This window comes from Apodemus sylvaticus, chromosome 3, assembly GCF_947179515.1.
Source record: "Apodemus sylvaticus chromosome 3, mApoSyl1.1, whole genome shotgun sequence".
Lineage (NCBI taxonomy): Eukaryota > Metazoa > Chordata > Mammalia > Rodentia > Muridae > Apodemus > Apodemus sylvaticus.
The window spans coordinates 123,638,823-123,661,858 of NC_067474.1; the positions used below are offsets into that span (position 1 = coordinate 123,638,823).

At 42.3% G+C, this 23,036-nt stretch overlaps 1 protein-coding gene across 2 annotated transcripts in view; it reads right to left on the bottom strand.

The window, feature by feature from the left end:
- Zyg11b (zyg-11 family member B, cell cycle regulator) overlaps positions 1–23,036 on the bottom strand; it is a 62,896-nt gene that overhangs the window by 34,237 nt on the left and 5,623 nt on the right. The window contains exons 2-4 of one of the 2 annotated variants that reach the window (XM_052176962.1): positions 20,280–20,343; positions 7,177–7,342; positions 732–1,486 (exon numbers count right to left, since the gene is read on the bottom strand). In XM_052176962.1, coding sequence (XP_052032922.1) covers positions 732–1,442 — 711 coding nt within the window. In that variant the 5' untranslated portion in view covers positions 1,443–1,486; positions 7,177–7,342; positions 20,280–20,343. The remainder of the gene's footprint in view (positions 1–731; positions 1,487–7,176; positions 7,343–20,279; positions 20,344–23,036) is intronic. The other variant, XM_052176961.1, reaches the window with a different exon arrangement.

A 23,036-nucleotide genomic window follows, 5' to 3' on the forward strand; every position in this document is an offset into this window, starting at 1 on the left:
CCACACCCTCCTGGCTCAGTCTTCTATGCTGTGACTACAGACATGAAGCTCCTTGCCTGGATACTTTTTAAAATACATATTATTTACTTACTTTCTCATGTGTACGGCTTTGTCTGCATATGTCTGCTCACTACATGTGTGCCTAGTGCCTGTGAGTACTAGAAGTCAGCATCAGATCCCCTGGGACTAGTTACAGATGGCTGTGAGCCACCATGTGGGTGTGCTGCGGGTGGAACCCAGACCCAGTCCTCTGGAAGTACAGCCAACACTCTTAGTTAAAGAGTGAGCCATATCTCTCTCCAACGCAAATATTTTAAGTATTATTATCATCATTACTATTAATATTATTTGAGACAGGGTCTCACTATGTAGCCCTGGCTGGCCCCTAATTCAGAGATCTGCCTGCCTCTGCCTCCAGAGTACTGGGATTCGAGGTGAGCATTCTACCAAATGAACTCCATCCCCAGGCCCTCTAGACTCTTTCTGCAGAGCCCTGGGTGACCTGCAGCTCTACGTCCACGCAGTGCTTGTATGAAAAGCACTCACCATGCTTGGCCCCACTGCATTTTTAACTGGGATTATTATCCTAATATAAGCCTTTCCATACACAATGTTTCCGTACCTTGTATCATAGTGTTTCAAATATTACACATTTACCCTAATCAAGTCTTAAGGATCTAGAAAAAAGAAATAATGTCCAGTCAAACAAAATACAATTTTCAAAATCTAACCTTCAAGTGTCCTTTGCCTGTAAGGAATTCAGAGTATCCAGCATCTGTGGCCAGCAAACCTACAAACTGCATGCTAGGCCGCTGCTGTATAAAAGCTTCAACAGCTTTATCTGTCACATGCTTTCTCCCTGAAACATCCAGGGAGACAAGATTGGGCAAGATGTCCTTTTGCTCTAATAATCGAAGGGCTATGTCTGATGTGAACTGTTTATCATCTGAGATGTCAAGATGATTCAGATGCTTTAGTTCCCGAACAACATCCAAGATCTGGGTAGTAGTCATTTTTAAACATTTCAAATGATGCATGGTGAGAGACTTGAGTCTGTCTTTGCAGGCCAGCAGGGCAGTGATATCTGTGATTGAGGTGTTGGAAATATCCAGGCTCTCCAGTCTAGGCAATGAGGCAACTTCAGCTAGGTCTTCATTGTAAAAGAGCACATTCGTGATGCTCAGAGCTCGAAGACCAGCAAGCCGGCTGAAGCACCGCTCATATGGGTCCTCCAGGGACAGGGTTAATGAGTTCAGTACTAAGCACTGAAGATTTTGCTGGATCCACTTGTTACTGCCAAGGCCACTTATGATGTCTGTGATCGTGATGTCAGCATTCACACCGGTGGCATCAAGTTCTACTAGCTTGTGGTGGCAAAAGGCTTTCCGGAAAGCAACAGCGGAAATCTTTGCTTTGCGAATACAAGCTCGCTTTAGGCGCATCTGGTTACCTCTGAAAATTCCCACAGTTCCATCATTCAGGAGACCTGGAGAAAAATAAGCATCATTTTAACTTCAAAAAACCAAAGAACAGCAAAAAATTTCATCACACACTAACAGACCATACAGCCGTATTTTACTTACTTGGTACAATTTGGTGAGATTAAGATATTATTGTCTAAACTAACCTTATGGAGCTAGTAACAGCAGAATTGGAATGGGACAGACATTGCGGAGATTCGCCTATTAGATACATAGGCAGCTATACTTCCCAGCACTTCCTCACAATAGACAGGACCACGTGCCAGTTAGAGTTAAGGGGCGGTAGGTTTAGGCACCTGGGGGCCAACTGTGATTCCTCATGCTCTCTTCTCCTATGACAAAGGAGAAGGCTTCCAACTCTAGAGATGTGGTTTATGAGGGCTGGTCTCCTTCAATCTTTTTTTGTTTTTAAAGATTTATTTATTTATTATATTTAAGTACACTGTAGCTGTCTTCAGACACTCCAGAAGAGGGAGTCAGATCTTGTTACAAATGGTTGTGAGCCACAATGTGGTTGCTGGGATTTAAACTCAGGACCTTTGGAAGAGCTGTTGGTGCTCTTAACCACTGAGCCATCTCTCCAGCCCCGGTCTCCATCAATCTTGACACCAAAGTGACCATGGAAGAGAATCTTCAACAGACTTTGCACAGTTTATGCATGAGTGAGGTTTAAACTTTACACTAATATATTGATACCAATATAATTCTAATTTAGGTTCATAATACATTATTACATATACAAACATATTTAGACGCACACTATATAGTTAGTAGATATAACAGCTAGAATTCATTATTAAACCACTAGTTACACACCTTTAATCCCAGCACCCAGAAGACAGAGACAGGCAGATCTCTGTGAGTTCAAGGCCAGCCTTATCTATACAACCAGCTGCAGGCCAACCAGAAATATATAGAGACCTGTCCCAATAAATAAACAACAAACAGCCCACTAGCGAGATCTGAAATCATTTTATTTTAGTTTAGTTTTTTTTGTTTATTTTATTTTGTTTTGTTTTATAGAAAGGGTTTCCTTGTGTATACTAGCTGTCATGAAACTTGCTTTGTAGACCAGGTTGGCCTCAAACCACATCTGGCTTTAGATTTTTAATTTGTATTTAAATTAGTTTTAACTTTTGTATTTAATTATTTATGTGTGTGCACATGTGTGCTCATGGTACGGTATGTAGGTCAGAGGATAACTCTTTGGAGTTAGTTCTTTCCTCCCACCACGTGGATCCCTAGAATGGAACTCAGGTCTTAGGCTTGAGCTCAGGCCTATTTATCCAGTAAGCTATATTACCAGCCTCTGGTGGTTTTTATTTGTTTTTAAGACACAGTCTCACTTTGTATCTCTGATTGGCCTCAGACTTGTAGCCAGCACGTGAAACCTTACTGAAAAGGTTTAGTATCTATGCATAAACAGTGCTCACAGTTACCCCAGCGCGCTAACCTCGCCAGGCAGTCACAGGCCTGCTGTGTGACAAATGAAAAGAAACAGAGCAACGTAAATAAACAGACACTCGGGGCTGGCAGGACTGCTCACTGGCTACCGTCCTGAGTTCAGTTCCCAGCAACCACACGGTGGCTCACAACCATCTGCAATGGGATCTGTTACCCTCTTCTGCTGTGTCTGAAGACATCTAGAGTGTATTCATTATACATAAAATAAGTAAATCTTTAAAAAGAAAATGTTGCTCAGACATGACCTAACAGTGCTGCAAGTTTGCACTTTGGAGTCATGTCTCAAAAAATATTACACACCAGACAATACCTACTAAGGAAGAATCCACAGCCAGACCTATAAGATGTCCTCTAAGACCAGTCTGTGGCATAGGCAATTAGGTCAAGATAAATAAACACTATGAAGTTGAAGTCATCTCAGCTAGTCCGTTCTAATGATGCCATTCAAGCTGGCTGATGGCCAGTATCAAACGAGAACTAAGGTGTTTGGGGGTGGCATGGGGTGTCTGCGAGCTGTGGTGGAGCACTTATCCAGCATGTTCAAAGCTTAAGTACCACTTCAAAGTCTTCATGAAACTTGTGGAGAAGAAAACCTGAGTGAAGCAAGCGGACAGAATATCTTAGCAGCCAACCCTGGACACAGAATTCAGTAACACAGCGCTTTCTTAATCATGCACCTTGTAGCCCGATGGCTCGGAAGTTACTCATGTTAGCAATTCCCTGGCAACACCCTGTTTCTATTCAAACACATTCTATGTCAAACAGTATCTGGGCCAATCCTACCTGAACAGGTTGAAGGGTTAATCCCAGCACTTGGGAGGCAGGGGCAGGTGGATTTCTGAATTCCAGGCCAGCCTGGTCTACAGAGTAAGTTCCAGAGAAACTATGTCTCAAAAAAAGAAAGAAGGAGGAGGAGGAGGAAGAGGAGAAGAAAGAAAGAAAGAAAGAAAGAAAGAAAGAAAGAAAGAAAGAAAGAAAGAAAGAAAGAAAGAAAGAAAGAAAGAAAGAAAGAAAGAAAGAAAGAAAGAGAGAGAGAGAGAGAGAGAGAGAGAAGAGAAGAGAAGAGAAGAGAAGAGAAGAGAAGAGAAGAGAAGAGAAGAGAAGAGAAGAGAAGAGAAGAGAAGAGAAGAGAAGAGAAGAGAAGAGAAGAGAAAAGGATTGCTAAGGATGACCTTGAATTCCTGATTCTCTTGCCCCAGCCTCCCAAGTGTTGGTATTCCAGGTATGTGCCAGTGCTTCTAGCTTTTATTTACTTATTTTTGGAGTATAATGTATGCATGCCACACTGCACATGTGGAGGTCAGACTACAACTTCTGAAGTCAAGTTTTTCCTTTTACCCTGTGGATCTGTGGGACTAAACTATCTCATCAGCCTCAGCAGCAGGCACACCTCTACCACTGAGGTATCTATCTCACAGGCCCATCACACCTGGCTTTAAAACAATTACACTGGGGCTGGAGAGATGGCTCAGCACTTAAGAGCACTGACTGCTCTTCCAAAGGTCCTGAGTTCAAATTCCAGCAACCACATGGTGGCTCACAACCATCCATAATGAGATCTGACGCCCTCTTCTGGGGTGTCTGAAGACAGCTATAGTATACTTATATATAACAATAAATAAATCTTTAAAAAACAATTACTCTGAACATGCTAAGCATGATCACTAAGGGATATTGGTCTTACTTAAATTGTTGGACATCTTTGTTAAGTGATCTACTTTTAACATATATACTACTTATTAATAGTCATCCTAGTTCCTGTGTCAGGATGTGACTCCAGCAATTCAGTGAAAACAGGAATATAGAGGTTTTCTTTTCTAAATTAAATAGCTCAATCACAGCTCCTTACATTTTCCTTATTCTTTGGGATGCATAATCTGCATTCACACCTAACACTACAGTGGTTCGTAGGCTCTCCCAGGGAGTGGCACTATTGGAAGGTGTGGCCTTGTTGGAAGAAGTGTGTCACTGTGGGGATGGGCTTGGAGATGCCTGAGCATGCCCAGTCTGTTCCTGGCTTCCGTTGGATAAAGATGCAGAACCCTCCTGCACCACACCTGCCTGGATGCTGCCATGCTTCTGCCTTGATGACAGTGGACTGAACCTCTGAACCTGTAAGCCAGCCCCAATTAAATGTTTTCTTTTATAAAACTTGCATTGGTCATGGTGTCTGTTCATAGCAGTAAAACCCTAACTAAGAAACTACTTTTCTTTTTTTCTTTCCTTACATTTAGTATGGATGGGGGTGGGAGGGTACAAACAGAGGCCAGAGGAGGTTTCAAGTGTCCTAGTCATCTTTGAGACAGGATCTCTTACTGAACCTAGAGATTATGTTTTGTTTTTAAGTCAAAGTGGCAAAAGTGACCCTCTTGTCTTCACCCCTTGGCACACCTGGCTTCTCAACATGGCACTGGGATCCTAAGTCCTTATGCTGCAAGTCCTTTACCCACTGAGCAATCTCCCAGCGTTCCAACAGTATTTTTCACATATATCACAGTAAAACTGTAGCCCTCTCCAGCCTCTAGAAGCAGGGACATCAACTGTAGGTACAAGAAGGCCGTGTGGCACAGTGAGGAAGACATGTGTTTATAGAGACAGATATGCAGATAACTGGGAATCTACCACTTACCAGCACTACAGTCCTTAGTTCCAACATTTATAGATAAACAGGGATAATTATAATTCCTAGCCTGGTGGTAGTAGCACACACCTTTAATCCCAGCACTTGGGAGGCAGAGGCAGGCAGATTTCTGAGTTCGAGGCCAGCCTGGTCTACAGAGTGAGTTCCAGGACAACCAGGGCTACACAGAGAAACCCTGTCTCGGAAAAAAAAAAACCATAATTCCTAATGTCTTACTGTTCTGTTGTTGTTAAGAGATACCATGTCCAAGATAACTTAAAAAATAAAGCATTTAATTGCGGCCTGCTGTGTAAGACGGTAAGCCCACACTGTGGTGGGAATGTGGCAGCAGGCATGGCACTGGACCAGCAGCAGCTCAGAGTGGACAGCCTATCCACAAGCACCAGGCAGAAAGAGATGGAGCTAGCTGCCATGGCCTAAGTTTTTGAAACCTCACAGCCCACCCCAAGTGACACACCTCCTAACCGTTCCCAAATACTTTCCTTAACTGGGGACCAAGCACTCAAACATCTGAGCCTATAGGGGCCATTCTCTTCAAACCACCACACCAGACTGCTCACTCTACCTCCAAACTGTGAACAAATCATATTCCTTATTTGTCAGAGTTTTTAAACCCTAACAAAAGACAGGTATTTTACTATAGTTTAATTTAAAATTTTACAGTTAAATTTTAAATAAAAACAACAAAAATCCATTTACAGAACTATAATTTCACAGATAAGACTTTTCCAATGCATTTTCAAGATGTAGCTTACTTGGTTTGGTACAGTACCTTGGCACCTGCCTAACACACACAAAGCCCTGGGTTAATTCCCAGCATTGCACAAAACAGGACGAGCCATAACACCAGCAACTTAGGATTTTGTAGATGCAACAGGATCAGGAGCTCAAGGTCATCTTCATTGTCATAGTGAGTCTGAGACTATCAAAGGATACATGAAACTACTTAAAAGAAACGTTCTAGAATACACATAAAATTACCTGTAATATCTCATTTTAAAAGTCAAGAGCAGAAACCAGTGTTTTCATAATAGGATGAGTCTCCTACTGTCAAGATAAGATGTGCGTAATCATATACATGTTGCCTTCTAAACGAAAGTGCTATATTTAAGAAAAGTTCTTTGTGACCTAATCACTTTTTAGTCTTAAAGAGATGGCTAGGTAGTTAAGAGCATTTGTTGTTCTTGTAGAGAGACAGGGTTCCGATCCCAGTATCCACATAATGGGTCACAAACATCCCTGTCTCCAATTCAAAGGGACCTGGTACCTTTTGATCTCCATGGGCACCAGGGACACACAAGGTACATACACACATGCAGGCAAAACACGTCATCCACATATTAAAAATAAATCTAAATATGTGCATGTGTCTTTTAAAAAGAATTGTTTCTCAAATAAAAAAAAAAAAGAAAGATAAAAGTTTTACCTAAACTGGAAAGAAAAAAATCATTAAGTCTGAAGCAAAACAATACCTGAATTCCTTTTCTTAGAAGCGGATTCTTCTGACCTTTTCTACTATTTCTAAGAAAATAATTAGATATGCCCCTGTAGTACTGCACACAATTAACTCTTCCGTCTCTTATCATTTACCGTGAAGTGCTATGGTCTGAAGAAGTCGGTCAGCCACCTCCTGTGGAAATACCCCAGGTTCCTGCAGACACAGGGTTCCATCTTGTCTTGCTGAACAGAACTTCTCGAGGTTGGTGGTCAGGAAACTCAAGCAGATGTCAAGTAAGGAGTAGGGAGACGCTTCCTCCTTGGGATGCAGGAGAAGCATAAAAGGAACAAAAACACACAAAAAATGAACAGATTAGTTTCTAGAAAAGCAGAGACGAAACCAATTACTCCCTCACTCACTCAGTATCTGTTGCCTAGAGACAGTGACTACTGTGCTCTCAGAGACCCACCTGCTTCTGTCCTTGGAGGACTAAGTTAAAGGTGAGCTCCACTAGGTGTAACCACAAAGACAAACTACTGACTTTTACATCTGAATCCTTCCCTGCTGGCTAGTCTTAGATCAACCTGACACACAAAATAGAGTTAGTTGAAAGCATAGAACCTTGAGAAAATACATATGTAAAATCCAGCTGTAAGGCATTTTCTTAATGACTGAAGAGTGAGGGCCCAGACCATTGTGAGTAGTTCCACGCCTGGGCTGGTAATCCTGGGTTCTATAAGGATCAAAGTTGAACAAGGCATAGGGAGCCTGCCAGGAAGCAGCATCCCTCTGTATCAGCTCCTGCCTCCTGGTTCCTACCTTGTTTGAGTTCCTGTCCTGACTTCCTTCAATGAACAGCAAACGGGAAGTGTAGGCCAAAGAAACCCTATGCTTCCCCACTTGCTTTTTGGTCATAATGTTTCGTTGCAACAATAGAAACCCTAGCTTACATACCTTCCACATGTAATCTTTTTTTTTTTTTTTCCCCAAGACAGGGTTTCTCTGTGTAGCCCTGGCTGTCCTGGAACTCACTCTGTAGACGGCTGGCCTTGAACTTGGGAATCTGCCTATCTCTGCCTCCCCAGTGTTGGGATTAAAGGTGTTTGCCAACACCACCCGGCCAAAATGTAATCTTACTTTCCTTTTCAACTTAATTTCCTACAAAATTCTCACTAAAATCTGATATGATTGAGTTATATGTAAAATAATTTGAGTCAAGCAGGGTGGTTCCTGTCTGCAAATCCAGCACCTGAGAAGCAGAAGCCAGGAAGACCCCCGGGTTCTGCAGTAAGCCTGCTTCCAAAGAGCAAAACTGAACAAAGTGGAGCAATGGGATGGGCCTGCTTGACATCTCATCAAGGGAGGCAAGGGCAGGGAAAGTCAGGAATTCAGGGTCAGCCTCAGCTACATAGTCTGAAGCTAGCCTGGACTACATGAGATTCTGTTTACCTGTGTTATATATCATCAAGAACAAAAGTGCATTTGTTTAAGTTTGTTTTGGTGGGGTTTGTTTATTTGTTTACTTGAGGCAGAGTCTCTTGTATCTGAGACTGACTTTGAACACCTGATCTTCCTACCACTACCACTACAGAGGAGTGCTATCATTCTAGATTAAAAATAATAATAAAACATTTAACTAAGTTATTCTAGTCTTAAAAAAAATCACAATAAAGTATAAGGACTTTAGTAACAGAAACAAACTCTTAAAATGTCCCAATAATAATATTAAAATATAAGTTAAGTTATCCATCTATTAGGCACTTTCTGCTCAATTGTGCCATTTTCTAATAATTAACCATCATGTCCTTTATTCCTCACTCACACTTAATAAACCTTTTACAGTATTTATCCTGTGTGTATGTATGTAAATATATTTTGCATTCCCTTGTGTGTATAACATGGTATGTAGGTAGGAGTCAGAAGACAATATGCTAGAAACATCAGGTATTAAAAGTAATAAAACTGTTCTAATTCCTCAGTGGCAGACCTGGTGACTTCAGCATCTCTAAGAAATGAGGTCTATGCTTTTGTCAAGTGCACGAAGTACCTGTTAGGGATGATGCTCAACCCGGTCTTAAAAGGAACAAAGTGCATTCAGATCCTTTGCTTCGCTTGTTACAAGATCCTGAAGAAGTAAACTATGGCACATCTGACAATTAAGGAAGCAACTTCTCCACAGGTGCTGGGACTGACTAGGAAGGCCAGGACTGCACTACACTTGAACTGCTCTTGAACTAGTTCTTCTGACTCCAGTACATTTATCTCTGTAGACAGGATAATGTTAATACTTAAGATGTTGCTGTCAGGATGACGTGAACTGTATAAATGCCTGATCCAAGCCACTCAGTAACTAGCCTTCCGCAGAGTAATAAAAACCCAAATCTGACACGTAAGACAAGAGGTTCACCCAGCAGGGGTGGTACTCTTTAATCCCAGCACTCAGGAGGCAGAGCAGGTAGACTGAGTTCAAGGCCAGGCAGGTCTACAGAGCAAGTTCAAGGACAGCCAGGGCCACACAGAGAGACCATGTTTCAAAAGACATAAGGTTCTTACATGTAATTTCTCAGGATAGAATCCATGTTAGGACTAAAAATTGGTGTTTCCTATTATAATTTCACTTGTTGGTATAAAAATATGCTGCCAAAAAGCAAAGAGGTAGGGAAGACTTATTTTAGTGCACAATTCCAGATGTCAGTACATCACAGAAGGTAAATCAAGTTGTCAGAAGCTTCAGACAACTCCTCACCCCACCTCCTCAGGACTGGAGAGACGAGTGCGTCCATGTCTGCCCAGCCCTTCTCTACCCTTGAGTAGCCAGAACCTACTTTCAGACTTGGTCTTCCCAAACCAGTTGACACAACCAAAACAGCCCCTTGGTCAAGCCACAGGCCAACCTGATACACACAATGTCTCACTGAAATTCTTCCCTGGTGATTTTAGATTGTGTCAAATTGATAACCAGGAGTGTGGGCAGGTCCTTTAGAGTTTCTGACTCTATGCAGTGGTCTCAACTCTTAATTCTTTGGAGTGAGTTCAATTGTCTTCTCCTACTTGAAAGGTCCCTAAGGTTAACAAGTCCATCAAAAGATAACAGTAAGGGTTAAAGATAAAAGTAACTGCTAGTGCCCCTTTCCTCTACACTTCAAAGATGTTTTTTGTGGGCTGGAGAGATGGCTCAGTGGTTAAGAGCACTGACTGCTCTTCCAAAGATCCTGAGTTCAAATCCCAACACCCACTTGTTACACCATCTGTAACAAGTTCTGACGCCCTCTTCTGGAATGTCTGAAGACAGCTACAGTGTATTTACATATAATAAGTAAATAAATCTTTTTTAAAAAGATGTTTTTGTCGTGTTTTATTTTTAATAAGTACTTTTATAAGCTGGTTATGATGACTCATGCCTTTAATCCTAGCATGCAGGAAGCAGAGGCAGACAGCTGAGTTTAAGGCCAGCCTGGTCGACAGAGCAAGTTAACGCACACGCAGAGTCTTTTTATTACATTTTATTTAATTACTGTGTATGGTGCATACACCAAAGTGCACACAGAGGCCAGAATCTTTGGTCTTAGTCACTGTCCTACTGCAGTAAAGAGACACCATGGGGCTAGAGAGATGGCTCAGCAGTTAGGAGCACTGACTGCTCTTCCAGGTCCTGAGTTCAATTCTAAGCAAACACATGGTGGCTCACAACCACATGTAATAGGATCCGATGCCCTCTTCTGGTGTGTCTGAAGACAGTTACAGTGTACTGTACTCATATACATAAATCTTTAAGAGAGAGAGACCATGACCAAGGCAAGTCTTATAAAATAAAGCATTTAATTGAGCACTTGCTTACAGTGTCAGAGGTTAGTCCATTATCATCATGATGGGGAACATGGGGCATGAAGGACAACTTTATGATAGAAATTATTAATTTATTATTTTATTTTAGAGACTGATTTCACTATATTGACTGGCCTAGAGGCCAGAAAGATGGCTCAGCAGGTAAAGGTGCTTGCCACAAAGTCTGATAATCTGAGTTTAATCCCTGGAACCATGTGGTAGGAGAGAGTCGATTCCTGCCACATTGCACTCTGACCTCCATATTCCCTAGGGAATGAGGTACTCCTCATTCCAACTAAATAAATAAATGTAAAAAACAAATTACTGTTTTAACTTTTAATTTTTTGAGCATTTCCTTTTTAAAATTTGTCTTTATGTGTGTGTTTTGTCTGCATACACGACATGTACGCTTCATGCCCACAGCGATCAGAAGAGGGCACTGGAACCCCTAGAATGGAATTACAAGTTGAGAGCCACCATGTGGGTACTGGGAACTGAACCTGGTTCCTCCACAGGAGTAGCTAGTGCTTAACTGCTAAACGATCTCTCTAGTCCTAAGGTTTCATTTTTCAAGTATGTATGTATGTATGTATGTATGTATGTATGTATTCAGACAGACAAACAGACCAACCAGAATAGTGCATCAGATTCCTGCAGCTGGAGTTCCGGGCTTGTCGAGCTGTGACATGGATGCTAGAAACTGTTGTCCTCTACAGGAGCAGTGAGTACTCTTAACCTCTGACCTTTCTAGCACATGTACACAGGTGCTCTTACCTTGTTTTGCTTTGTTTTTTAAATTTTAAAGACTTACTTTATTTTCATTGATATGTACGTGTCTGTATGAATGTGTCACGTGTTCATGGATACCTGAAGAAATTACAAGACTGTTTGAGCTAAAATTACAGGTAACTGTCAGCAACCTGATGTGAGTGCTGGGGTGGAACTTGGGTCCTCTAGACTTCTATCCCCTCTGAGACATCTCTTCAACACACACTTCATTTAATTAAAAAAAAAAAAAAAATGGCCAGGAACACTCTATGCAGCTCGAGCTGGCCTCACTCTCAATCTTCCTGCTTTAGTTTCTGAGTCCTATAGGGAGGATGTATCATTACATCTGGCTGTGAAATGCATTTTTTATTAACATCTTTTTGAAGGACTGGGTAATATCTTAGACTTGGGACTCCAGATGTCTGAATTAAAATGCCATTTACAAAACTAAAATGCTTCTTCTGTCATGCAGGCATACATGCAAATAGAGCACTCATATACATACATACATACATACATACATACATACATACATATGTACAAAACTAAAATGCCATTTACAAAACTATGTACATTTATTAGGTAATAAATTCATTAGAACTCAGTCTTTCTGCACTTCAGTTCATGATCTAAAAAATGCAGAAAATAACAGCGCCTACCTCATGGGACCTTTGTCAGAATAACTACACTCTAAATGCAGAACTCTTCAAGTAGTGCCAGCACACCAACCACTAAGTCAATATTAATGCTTAGTATAGAATGTAAGTTCCACCAGAAAAAAAACTGTTCTGTTCACTGGTATAGTCATAAGCCTAAAATAACACCTACTACATCATAGCCACAAATGTGTATTAAACAAGCAAGTTTTCCAATCCAGCACAAATTTACTGTTAGGTGTACTCGGTTCTCAAAAAAAAAAAAAAAAAAGAGACGATGTATCAAGAGGGAAATATTAAGTCTCAAGGTTAGAGCTGAACTGAAAGAATGGGCCTGAAGGGCAGACAAGCATCACCTCAGCACACACAGACCCACTTTGACTCCCAACAACACCGCTTCTCAAGAAGGCACATCTTGGATTCCAGATTTTTGCTTCTCTTGCACTGTCAGGGGCTGCACACAGTGTCATTGAGCTACAGGCCTACCCCACTGTTATTTTCTACCACTTATTCCAGCAACTCAGACTTCTAGAAATGACCAGATATAATCAAACCTCTACATTCTACCCATTTCTGTCACCTTACAAATGAGGAAAGTCAAAGTTGTCTCAAGGACACAGATCCTCGAGACTACAGCTATTAGGGGCTGGAGAAATGGCACTGGCTTCTCTTCCAAAGGTCCCATGTTCAATTCCCAGCATCCACAAGGGAGCTCACAACTTTAACTCCAGTTCCAGGAAATCTAACACCATCACACGACATGTATGCAGGGAAAACACCAGTGCACATTAAAAAAAAATAGATATTATGAACTACTGGACAAATGGGGAGGATTGTTTGTGTTTTTGTGGTGGGGCCCGACCCCAAATCTTTTGCTTGCTTGTTTGAGATGGATCTCACTATGTACCCCAGGAAAACTTGAACTCAGAGAGATCCCCCTGCCTCTGCCTCTCTGGAGTGCTGGAATTAAAGGTGTGCACAACAAAACCTGTCCTAACTAAACCTAGGGTCTCTTTTGTCCATGCTACTCGAGTGCTCTGTTGCTAAGCAACATCCTCAGTTGCTTTATGTTAGAAGAAATAATTACTATTCATAAACTCCTAGATGCCAAGTTAAAAAGCAGGGAAAGCAAGTTCTCTGCATATATCACTTTAAAACCTAGCCACCAAGGCAAGTTGTTATGTGCTAAAGGGCAAAGAGGTAGAGTTTTTGGGGTTTTTTTGTTGTTGTTGTTGTTGTTGTTGTTTTTTTGATTTGTTTTTTTTCGAGACACTGTTTCTCTGTATAGCCCTGGCTGTCCTGGAACTCACTCTGTAGACCAGGCTGGCCTCGAACTCAGAAATCCACTTGCCTCTGCCTCCGCTGGGATTACAGGCGTGTGCCACCACTACCCGGCCTAGAGTTCTATTTTAAAAACACCAAGCTCTCAAATGGAAAATCAATCTCCTGGCCTCCTTCTTAGTTCATGTAATAAAGCTATTCCAGGAAACAAAAGCTTAGGTCAGTCATCACTGAGCACTTATGGACCATATGGGTGGGTAACAGCGACGCCTCAGCATTGTTTCCCTCTCAACCACATGCTTGAGTTTTCACAGATACAGGTTTAATAAAATAAAGCGCAGTTCTGAGCTTAGTCTCCTGGCTTTGCTACTTACTAGCTTTGTGGTCCAAGAAGCAATCTCAGTTTCCTGATCTGAAAAGATAAAGCTAAACTATCTTGACTATCTCATAAGACGGTGGTAAGGAATAGATGGAATGTGGATGAAAACCAGTTACAAAATACAAAAGTAAGCTAAGCGTGATGGCACACACCTGCAATCCCAGCATTGGGGATGTGAGACAAAGGATTGCAAATTCAAGGCCACCCTGGGCAACATTGCAGGTTCAAAGCCAGCTAAAGCTACATGGCTCTCAAAAACATTAAAAAAATAAAAAATAAAAAAAAATCAAAGGCTGTCTATGTAGCAGCATGGTAGAGCACGTTCCTCGTATAAAGAAGGCCCTGAATCCAGTTCCTAGCACTGTGATAAAATGACATGTTGCACTACTTGAGCTGAAGATAGAGCTCAGTGGCAGAAAACATTGTCTAGCACTCATAAGGCCCCGGATTCAATCCTCAGCACCACAAATGTCTAAGCAACCAACCAAGACCTCGCATCATTAGCAAACTTGAGCACCAGGGAAATAAGGGTCTTTCCTATGAAAGTTGGTTCATACACTCTTCAGAGCTAAGAAGTCAATTTATACAAAACGTAAGCTCTTTTATAGTACTTACCTTTAATTTGCTAACATTTACTACCTTTTAAAAAGCAAGAGAGCCAAACTGGAGAGACAGCTCAGTGTTTAAGAGCACTGACTGCTCTTCCAAAGGTCCTGAGTTCAATTCCCAGCAACCACATAGTGGCTCACAACCATCTGTAATGAGATCTGACGCCCCCTTCTGGTGTGTCTGACAACTACAGTGTGTGTGTGTGTGTGTGTGTGTGTGTGTGTGTGTGTGTATAAATCTTAAAAAAGAAAAGTAACAAGAGAGCCAAGTACTGTATCTCAGCATTTGGGAGGTAAAGGCAGAGTGATCGGAAGCTTAAGGCCAGCATGAGCTACATAAGAGCCTAACTCCTAAAACCAATAATAATCATTCTTAAGTGGAAGCACAGAGACACGACTGCCCAAAGATTAAGACTATGGCAATGCCTGACACTGAAGAACTAAGTGTCCCTAGAAGAGGGGACCACAAGGGGGCCAGCGGCACGCCTCTGCAGTCCTCACTATTTCAAAGAAGAGCAGCAGCCTGGAGACATGACGGTTCAACAGCTAAGAGCAATATCTGGAGATCAATGTCTGGCTCTCCAACTCCAAGAGATCCAGAGATATCTCCCAGCCCTACAAGCACGTGCAGGTATGTGTGCGTGTACATATATACACATAAATAAAAATATATGTTAAAAAAAACTAAAAGGGGGAAGTGAGCAGGAAGCAAACTGAGTAAGTAAAGAAATAAAATTAAATTTAAAAATTAACACTAAAGGGAGGAAGTATGGAGGTAAATAAGGAAGGGATGAAAGAAAAAAGAACATTAAATAGGCTTTAAGAGGCTAGAAAACTAAAAAGTGTTTAGCCAAAAGTTCAAGGTCATATTTAGTAAGTTGGGGCCAACTCAGGCTCCAGAAAATTCTGTCCATCTATACCTTATCCCCAAAATATTTTCTATAAAGTGGACATAAAGACAAGAAAAAAGAAAGCAGGGGCTGGAGAGATGGGTCAGTGGTTAAGAGCACCGACTGCTCTTCCAGAGGATCTGAGTTCAATTCCCAGCAACCACATGGTAGCTCAGTCATCTGTAATGGGATCCAATGGCTTCTTCTTGTGTGTCTGAAGACAGCAACAGTGTACTGCCATACATAAAATAAATAAATACCTCTTTAAAAAAGAAAAAAAAGTATTTTTATATAAAACCTCTTAAAGTCTTTAATGTTCTTTTCTTTCTCTTTCATCCCTTCCTTATTTACCTCCACACCTCCTCCTTTAAATTTTTTTTAAGATTTGTTTATTATATGTAAATACACTGTAGCTGTCTTCAGACACTCCAGAAGAGGAAGTCAGATCTTATTGGATGGTTGTGAGCCACCATGTGGTTGCTGGGATCACACACAATTGTTCATTCAACATTTTTCTACTACCTCACATACTAAGTGCTTATCACACAAAGCTGAAAAAAGACATTATGGTCCCCATTCAAAAACAATTCACAACTTGGAGAGACAACTGGTTCATTAGCATGGCACTATAAAATAACTGCTACAAAAGTGGAAACTTAAGGGTTCTTTGGAAAGTCAGTTGTGTTAGAAGGAGTTTTGCGGGGGCAAACATGTGGAGTGTTTCCTGAGGTAGACACAGGTTAAAGACTAAGGCACACTGGTGGAGGAACATTTCACTGAAGCAGACACAGGAGAGAGGATGTTCTGCTAAAGCAAGCATGTGAAAGAACACATGATGAAAGATTCTTTGCCAATGACACACATGTATTGACCTGCCTTACATTGCATAGTTGAGCTCTATTTGTCAGGTCTCCATAGAAACGTATCAAGAAACTTCTGGTGGTGTGCTATAGTTTCTTGCTGCTTCTGCAGACTCAGGCTGATAGGCAGAGTGATGTCAGCTGAGACAGACACACATGCTGAGGCTAGACCCAGAGGACACATGTTTGGGGGGTATAAATAGGACTTGCTTGGCTTGCTTACAGAGCTAGCTGTGCAATGCTCGCGGGTCTTGAGCCTTCACTGATCTTCGCGTCCCTGAGAGAGAACTTCTCCTTGTGTCCCCAGGTCCCTCCTGCTGATTAGAGCCGAGGCTGAGCCCTAGCTATCTCTGCTAGGTCGTGCCACTGCTGCCGACTCTACTGAACTGGACTGCTGGTATAACTGTGAAGTGTTTGTGAGTGAATCGAGCTACCACTGCTAACCATTGCACTAAACTGCCAGACAACATAGATGGTAGTTGCTCCAAAGGACCTATCTAAACAGGTCCATTTCCCCACCACCACCCATATCCTTTCTTTCCTACTACCTCTGCTGGGTAGTAGGCTAAAAGGGAGATTAAAGTGTTTAAGAACCATCATTAAAAATATGTTTTGCAGGCTGGTGAGATGGCTCAGCCGTTAAGAGCTATTAAGACTGCTCTTCTAAAGGTCCTGAGTTAAAATCCCAGCAACCACATGGTGGCTCAAAACCATCCGTAACGAGATCTGACACCCTCTTCTGGTGTGTCTGAAGACACTGACAGTGTATTTACATATAATAAAATAAATAAAGCTTTAAAAAAATAGGTTTTAAAAAATTAAAGTTATACTACAATGTAGAAGGAACAAGCCATATTACCTAAGGATTTCACAGTGGAAGTAAGGCTTAAGGGGAATACATGACAGTTTAATAACTGGAACATCATTCTAGATTAAAAAAAAAAAAAAAACCATAGTCAATTTTGTGAATAGAACTTAAAGACAAAGAACTAGCATTATACATCATAAGGGTCCAGAGTTGTGCTTCTATGCACAATATTTTATTCAACTATTTGCTGAATCCTACCATATGTGAAACACTGTCAAACACAAGGTTACTCCTTTGTAAACCCACTGCTGCCCATGTAAACAGATCACATCCCAACTTGTGCAATACAATGCGTGGCTACAAAAGCCATGAGAACAAGCTAGCAGGAGCTAGCCTGCAGGTTCCATGTAGATCAGAGGAGCCCACGAATTTACGTGTTCTCTCCTGCAATACCAGCACTTGGGAGGGAAAGAGAGGACCAGGAGTTCAGCTGTCCTTGGTTACATAAAGAGTTTGAGTCCAGCCTGGGCTATGTGAGACCTTGTCTCCAGGGAGTAGTGGGAAGGAGTTGAGGGGTACTAAGTAAGATGGCTGAACAGTTAAAGACACTTGCTGTGTAAGACTGAGATCAGAGTTGGATCCCTAGAGCCCCCATAAAGACGGATGGAGAGAACTGATTTCATGAAGTTGTCCTCTGACTCCACATCCAGACTGTAGTATATATATACACCCCAATAATAATAAATGAAATAAAAATCTTTAAAGAAAATGTAGAGTATAGAAACAAGTGTCATTCAACAACATAATTCCCACTAAATTTCCTTCCTACTCACAATGGAGTGGATTCAGTACCGTATCTCTTGGAGGTTTTCAGTAACAAGTGTTTCCTGCCTCAGATAACAAAATCAGAGCAGGAAAGACATACTCATTCTGATTTTCCTTTTTCATATTTGTGTTCACATGCAGAGGTGTACATGTGCGAAGACACACCTGTGTGTGTGTGTGTGTGTGTGTGTGTGTATACAGAGGTTGGCATCTAGTGTCTTCCTTGATCCCTCTTCATCTTATGTTTTGAGACAGAGTTCTCACTAAGCCTAAAACACATCAACTTGCAGGTCAGATGGTGGTGCACACCTTTAATCCCAGCATGTGGGAAGCAGAGGCAGGTGGATCTCTAAGTTCAACGGCAGCCTGGTTTACAGAGAAAGTTCCAGAACTGCCAGACCTGTTACCCAGAGAAACTCTACCTTGAAAAACAAAACCAAAAGCACAACACAACAAAGCAGCCATCAACTTCCTAGACTGGCTGGCTAATAAACTCCAGGGGACCTGCCCATCTCCTCCCATAGGTACCAGGGTTACAGCCCAAAGTACTGTGCCCAGCTATGACATGGATGTGAAGTACCTCAACTCAAGCCCCCATGCCTACACAGCAGATCCTTTACTCCCGGAGCCATCTTCCCAGTTCCCAAAGAAGTATTTAAATGCTAAAAGCATATACATTCTCCTTCAAAGTGCTTCATGAAAGGTATGTATCAGCATAAATCAAGGACCATAAAACTGCTGTACCTATCCTTTGGAAACAGTGTTGTTGTGTTTAAAGTAGGGTCTCACTGTGTATCCCCAGCTATCCTGGATCTCTCTATTATAGAACAAGAACCTCAAACCCAAAAACATCTGCCTGCCTCTGCATCCCTAGCACTGGGATCAAAGGTGTATGTGTGCTATCACACATACCAAAACTTTTGGGTTTTGTTGTTTTGGGGGCAGGTATGCACCATCACACCTGGTTTATTAAGTGCTAGGAAATCTAACTCAAAACTTCCCTCAAGCACTCTACTAACCCACGTCAGCTTGTTCTTGCTGCATATTCTGCTTGGTGTACGGAGTGGGGGATGCACGGGCCATGTAGCATGTGCAGAAGACATAGGACAACTTTAAAGTCAGTCTCTCCTTTCACCTTTACTTTGGTTCCTGGGATCAAACACAGATTGCCAAGCTTGCACGGCCAAGTGTCCTGACCAGCTGAGTCATCTCACCAGACAGAGCTGTTGTTGGAAAAGCTCTTACTGTGCAGCCCTGGCTTCGCTGAACTCACCATGAGAGTCCCAGGGACTGGACTGTGACCGTCAGGCTCAGCCGCAAGTGCCCTTACTTAATGAGTCCTCTCACTGTCCCTCTTTCTTGGAAAAATCTTTTTTCCTTTCCTTAAACTCTTAAACTCTTATTCAATAAAACTTCATTTTTTAAAAATCCCACTAAAAAGTCCTCCACCTTATTTAAAATGAAAAAAGTCGGGGGCTGGAGAGATGGCTCAGCGGTTAAGAGCACTGACTGCTCTTCTGAAGGTCCTGAGTTCAAATCCCAGCAACCACATGGTGGCTCACAACCATCCTAATGAGATCTGATGCCCTCTTCTGATGTGTCTGAAGATAGCTACAGTGTACTTACATATAACAATAAATAAATCTTTAAAATAAAATAAAATAAAATGAAAAAAGTCTCTCAAAGAATCTGGAGCCCACCCATCAGAAAGATGCCCTTGCAGAAAGGCCTGGTGATCCTTGGACCTCTGCTCCCCCAGGACCAGAATAGCAGAGGCTAGCCAAGGTTTCCAGCTTTTCAGATGAAGAAGAAAAAAAGTGGGGGGGGGGGGAGGAAAAAGGAAAAGGAAAGAAAAAAGCAAAGAAAATGAAACAAAACAGGCTGGAGAGACAGCTCAGCAGTTAAGAGTACGGGCAGGTCCTGAGTTCAATTCCCAGCAAACATATGGTGGCTCACAACCATCTGTAATGGGATCCAATGTCCTCTTCTGGGGTGTCTAAAGACAGCTACAGTTACTCAGATAAATAAAATAAATAAAAGAAAAAAGAAAGCCAGGTGCCGGGCGGTGGTGGCTCACGCCTGTAATCCCAGCACTCTGGGAGGCAGAGGCAGGCGGATTTCTGAGTTGGAGGCCAGCCTGGTCTACAGAGTGAGTTCCAGGACAGCCAGGGCTATACAGAGAAACCCTGTCTCGGAAAAAACAAAAAACAAAAAACAAACAAACAAACAAAAAAAAAAAAAAAGGAAGTTTCCTGGGTCCCAGGCAATAGATAGCCCAGCAGTTAAGAGTACTTGCTGCTTTTCTAAAGACCTGAGTTTGATTCCTAGTACCAATACTGAGCAGCTTACAAGCACCTGTAACTGTAGCTCCAGGGGTGTGCACACCTTCTTCTGACCTCCTCAGGCACCTATCCACACCCTGCCAAATAAATAAAAGCTGAATAAATAAATGATTTCAAAGAGCACTGTTAGGCTGGGTGGTGGGGGAGTGCATCTTAGTACTTGAGAGTCAGAGGCAGGTAGAATTTTGTGTTCCGGGACAGCCAGGGCTAAAGAACATTGTTAAAGTTATCCTTAGCTTCCCTATATGTAAGTGTGATTTGTCTGTATATTTTTACAGGATGACTAATTCGTCATATAAGCTATACTCAGCTATTATAGGACAATAAAGATGTTATCAGCAACCCATGAAACAGGAACGCGGCTCAGAGGCAGAGCACCTGCCTTGGAACAAAGTTGAGTTTAATATTCACTGCTACAAAACAGTTTTTAATTTTTATTCTAACCTAGAACTTAATACGCTAATCAGGCTTGTCTCAAATTCACAGAAATTCCTGCCTGCCTCTGCCTCCAAGAATGCTGTGTGCTCTTTCAAAGTAAACAAAAAATGTAATAAAGTTAGGAAATACTAATACTCTAATACATGACTTTTGCAAGAACTCTAATGAATATATGACTTTAGTAAATGTATCATTAGTTGTTTTGTGGCCCTGGGGTATCTAACACCAGGCCTTGCACCTGCTGACCAAGTGCTCCAGACTGAGCAGCACTCCAACCCTTTGTGAGACATGGCTCACTGCGTAGTCCAGGCTGACCTGACACTCAAGATCCTCTTGGACCTTCCAAATGCTGGAATCATTTTTATGAATTTAATAAATCCCTAAAGGCAGTTTATAAGAAACTGAGAATTAGTAAGCAAAATGCCAACAGTATCAGCCCTCTGCCCTCACCAATGCCACAGTGAGGTCACTACAGAAAATATACTTAGCCAAAAAGTGGTATGATAGGTCCTTGCAATTTATTTCTCTTACACTCTTTCCTCCAATCTAAATTACTAAGCAAAGGCACTTGCTGAAAGACGTACAACTTTTGTCCCTAAAGACCTGAGTTGGTTCCTTAGTTCAATCCCCAAACCCCACTGGTGGGAAGAAGGGACTAAGGTGTGAGGGAGTAAGGTGTCATTTGATCTCCAGACACACATTCAACACACGAATAAACAATATAATTTACAAATAAGTAATTTCAAATAAATCACTATTATAACATGGTGAGAGTGAGAGTTTATACACTTACCTCATCTGAACAACAGCTGTCCCCATTCCAGACCCTGTTTCATAATTCATCTCACATGTAACACTACTCCATACAGTCTTTCCACCTGGGTACAGTGGCCTGAACCTGTAGTCCTAGCACTTCAGAGAGGGTGAGGCAGAAAATCACCTGAGTCTACCATTTCCAGTCCAGCCTGTACAATATAGCAAGAGCTCGTCTCCAAAAGGCAGCAAACAAGCTTTTCTGGAGAGCAGGGACCTTTAACATGATTCAAGGTCTCCTCAATCTGACCATAGATAGGTTTGTTTTATTTCACCTAGCACACCCTCAATACCAAACTCAGTTTCTGGAATACATCCTACCTAGGCTACATGCTACCTTTAGTGACTTTTGTTATTTTGTTTTGCTTTTTAAGAGAGGGTCCTGTAGCACAGCCTGACCTCAAAAATGACCAGGGATGGCTTTGAACTCCTAATCCTCCACTGTCATCTGAGATTAAGGCTCCCGCCAATCCCCAGCTCCTCCCCTTATCAGTCTCTCTCACCCCTTTCCACAAATCCCCCTCCTCCTCCTAATTAGCCCCTCTTCTATTTTCATGTCAGGGAAGGACAGGCCCCGGGAGCTGCTTCTCCCTTCTCCATGACAGAGTACTGATTAGCCCAATCCTGACTACATCTTGTAACTCATGCAATCCGAGCTAGCTTAGGAACACCGAAGCTGTGTCTAGGCCTCCTGTCTCTACCCAGTTTATGTTGCCTAGGAACACCGCAGCTGTGTCTAGGCCTCCTGTCTCTACCCAGTTTATGTTGCCAAAGAACACCGCAGCTGTGTCTAGGCCTCCTGTCTCTACCCAGTTTATGTTGCCAAGGAACACCGCAGCTGTGTCTAGGCCTCCTGTCTCTACCCTGTTTATGTTGCTTAGGAACACCGCGGCTGTGTCTAGGCCTCCTGTCTCTACCCAGTTTATGTTGCCTAGGAACACCGCAGCTGTGTCTAGGCCGCCTGTCTCTACCCTGTTTATATTGTTTAGGAACACCGAAGCTGTGTCTAGGCCTCCTGTCTCTACCCTGTTTATGTTGCTTAGGAACACTGCAGCTGTGTCTAGGCCGCCTGTCTCTACCCTGTTTATGTTGCTTAGGAACGCCACAGCTGTGTCTAGGCCGCCTGTCTCTACCCTGTTTATGTTGCTTAGGAACGCCGCAGCTGTGTCTAGGCCGCCTGTCTCTACCCTGTTTATGTTGCTTAGGAACGCCACAGCTGTGTCTAGGCCGCCTGTCTCTACCCTGTTTATGTTGCTTAGGAACGCCACAGCTGTGTCTAGGCCGCCTGTCTCTACCCTGTTTATGTTGCTTAGGAACGCCGCAGCTGTGTCTAGGCCGCCTGTCTCTACCCTGTTGCTTAGGAACACCGCAGCTGGGTCTAGGCTGCCTGTCTCTACCCTGTTTATGTTGCTTAGGAACGCCGCAGCTGTGTCTAGGCCGCCTGTCTCTACCCTGTTTATGTTGCTTAGGAACGCCGCAGCTGTGTCTAGGCCGCCTGTCTCTACCCTGTTACTTAGGA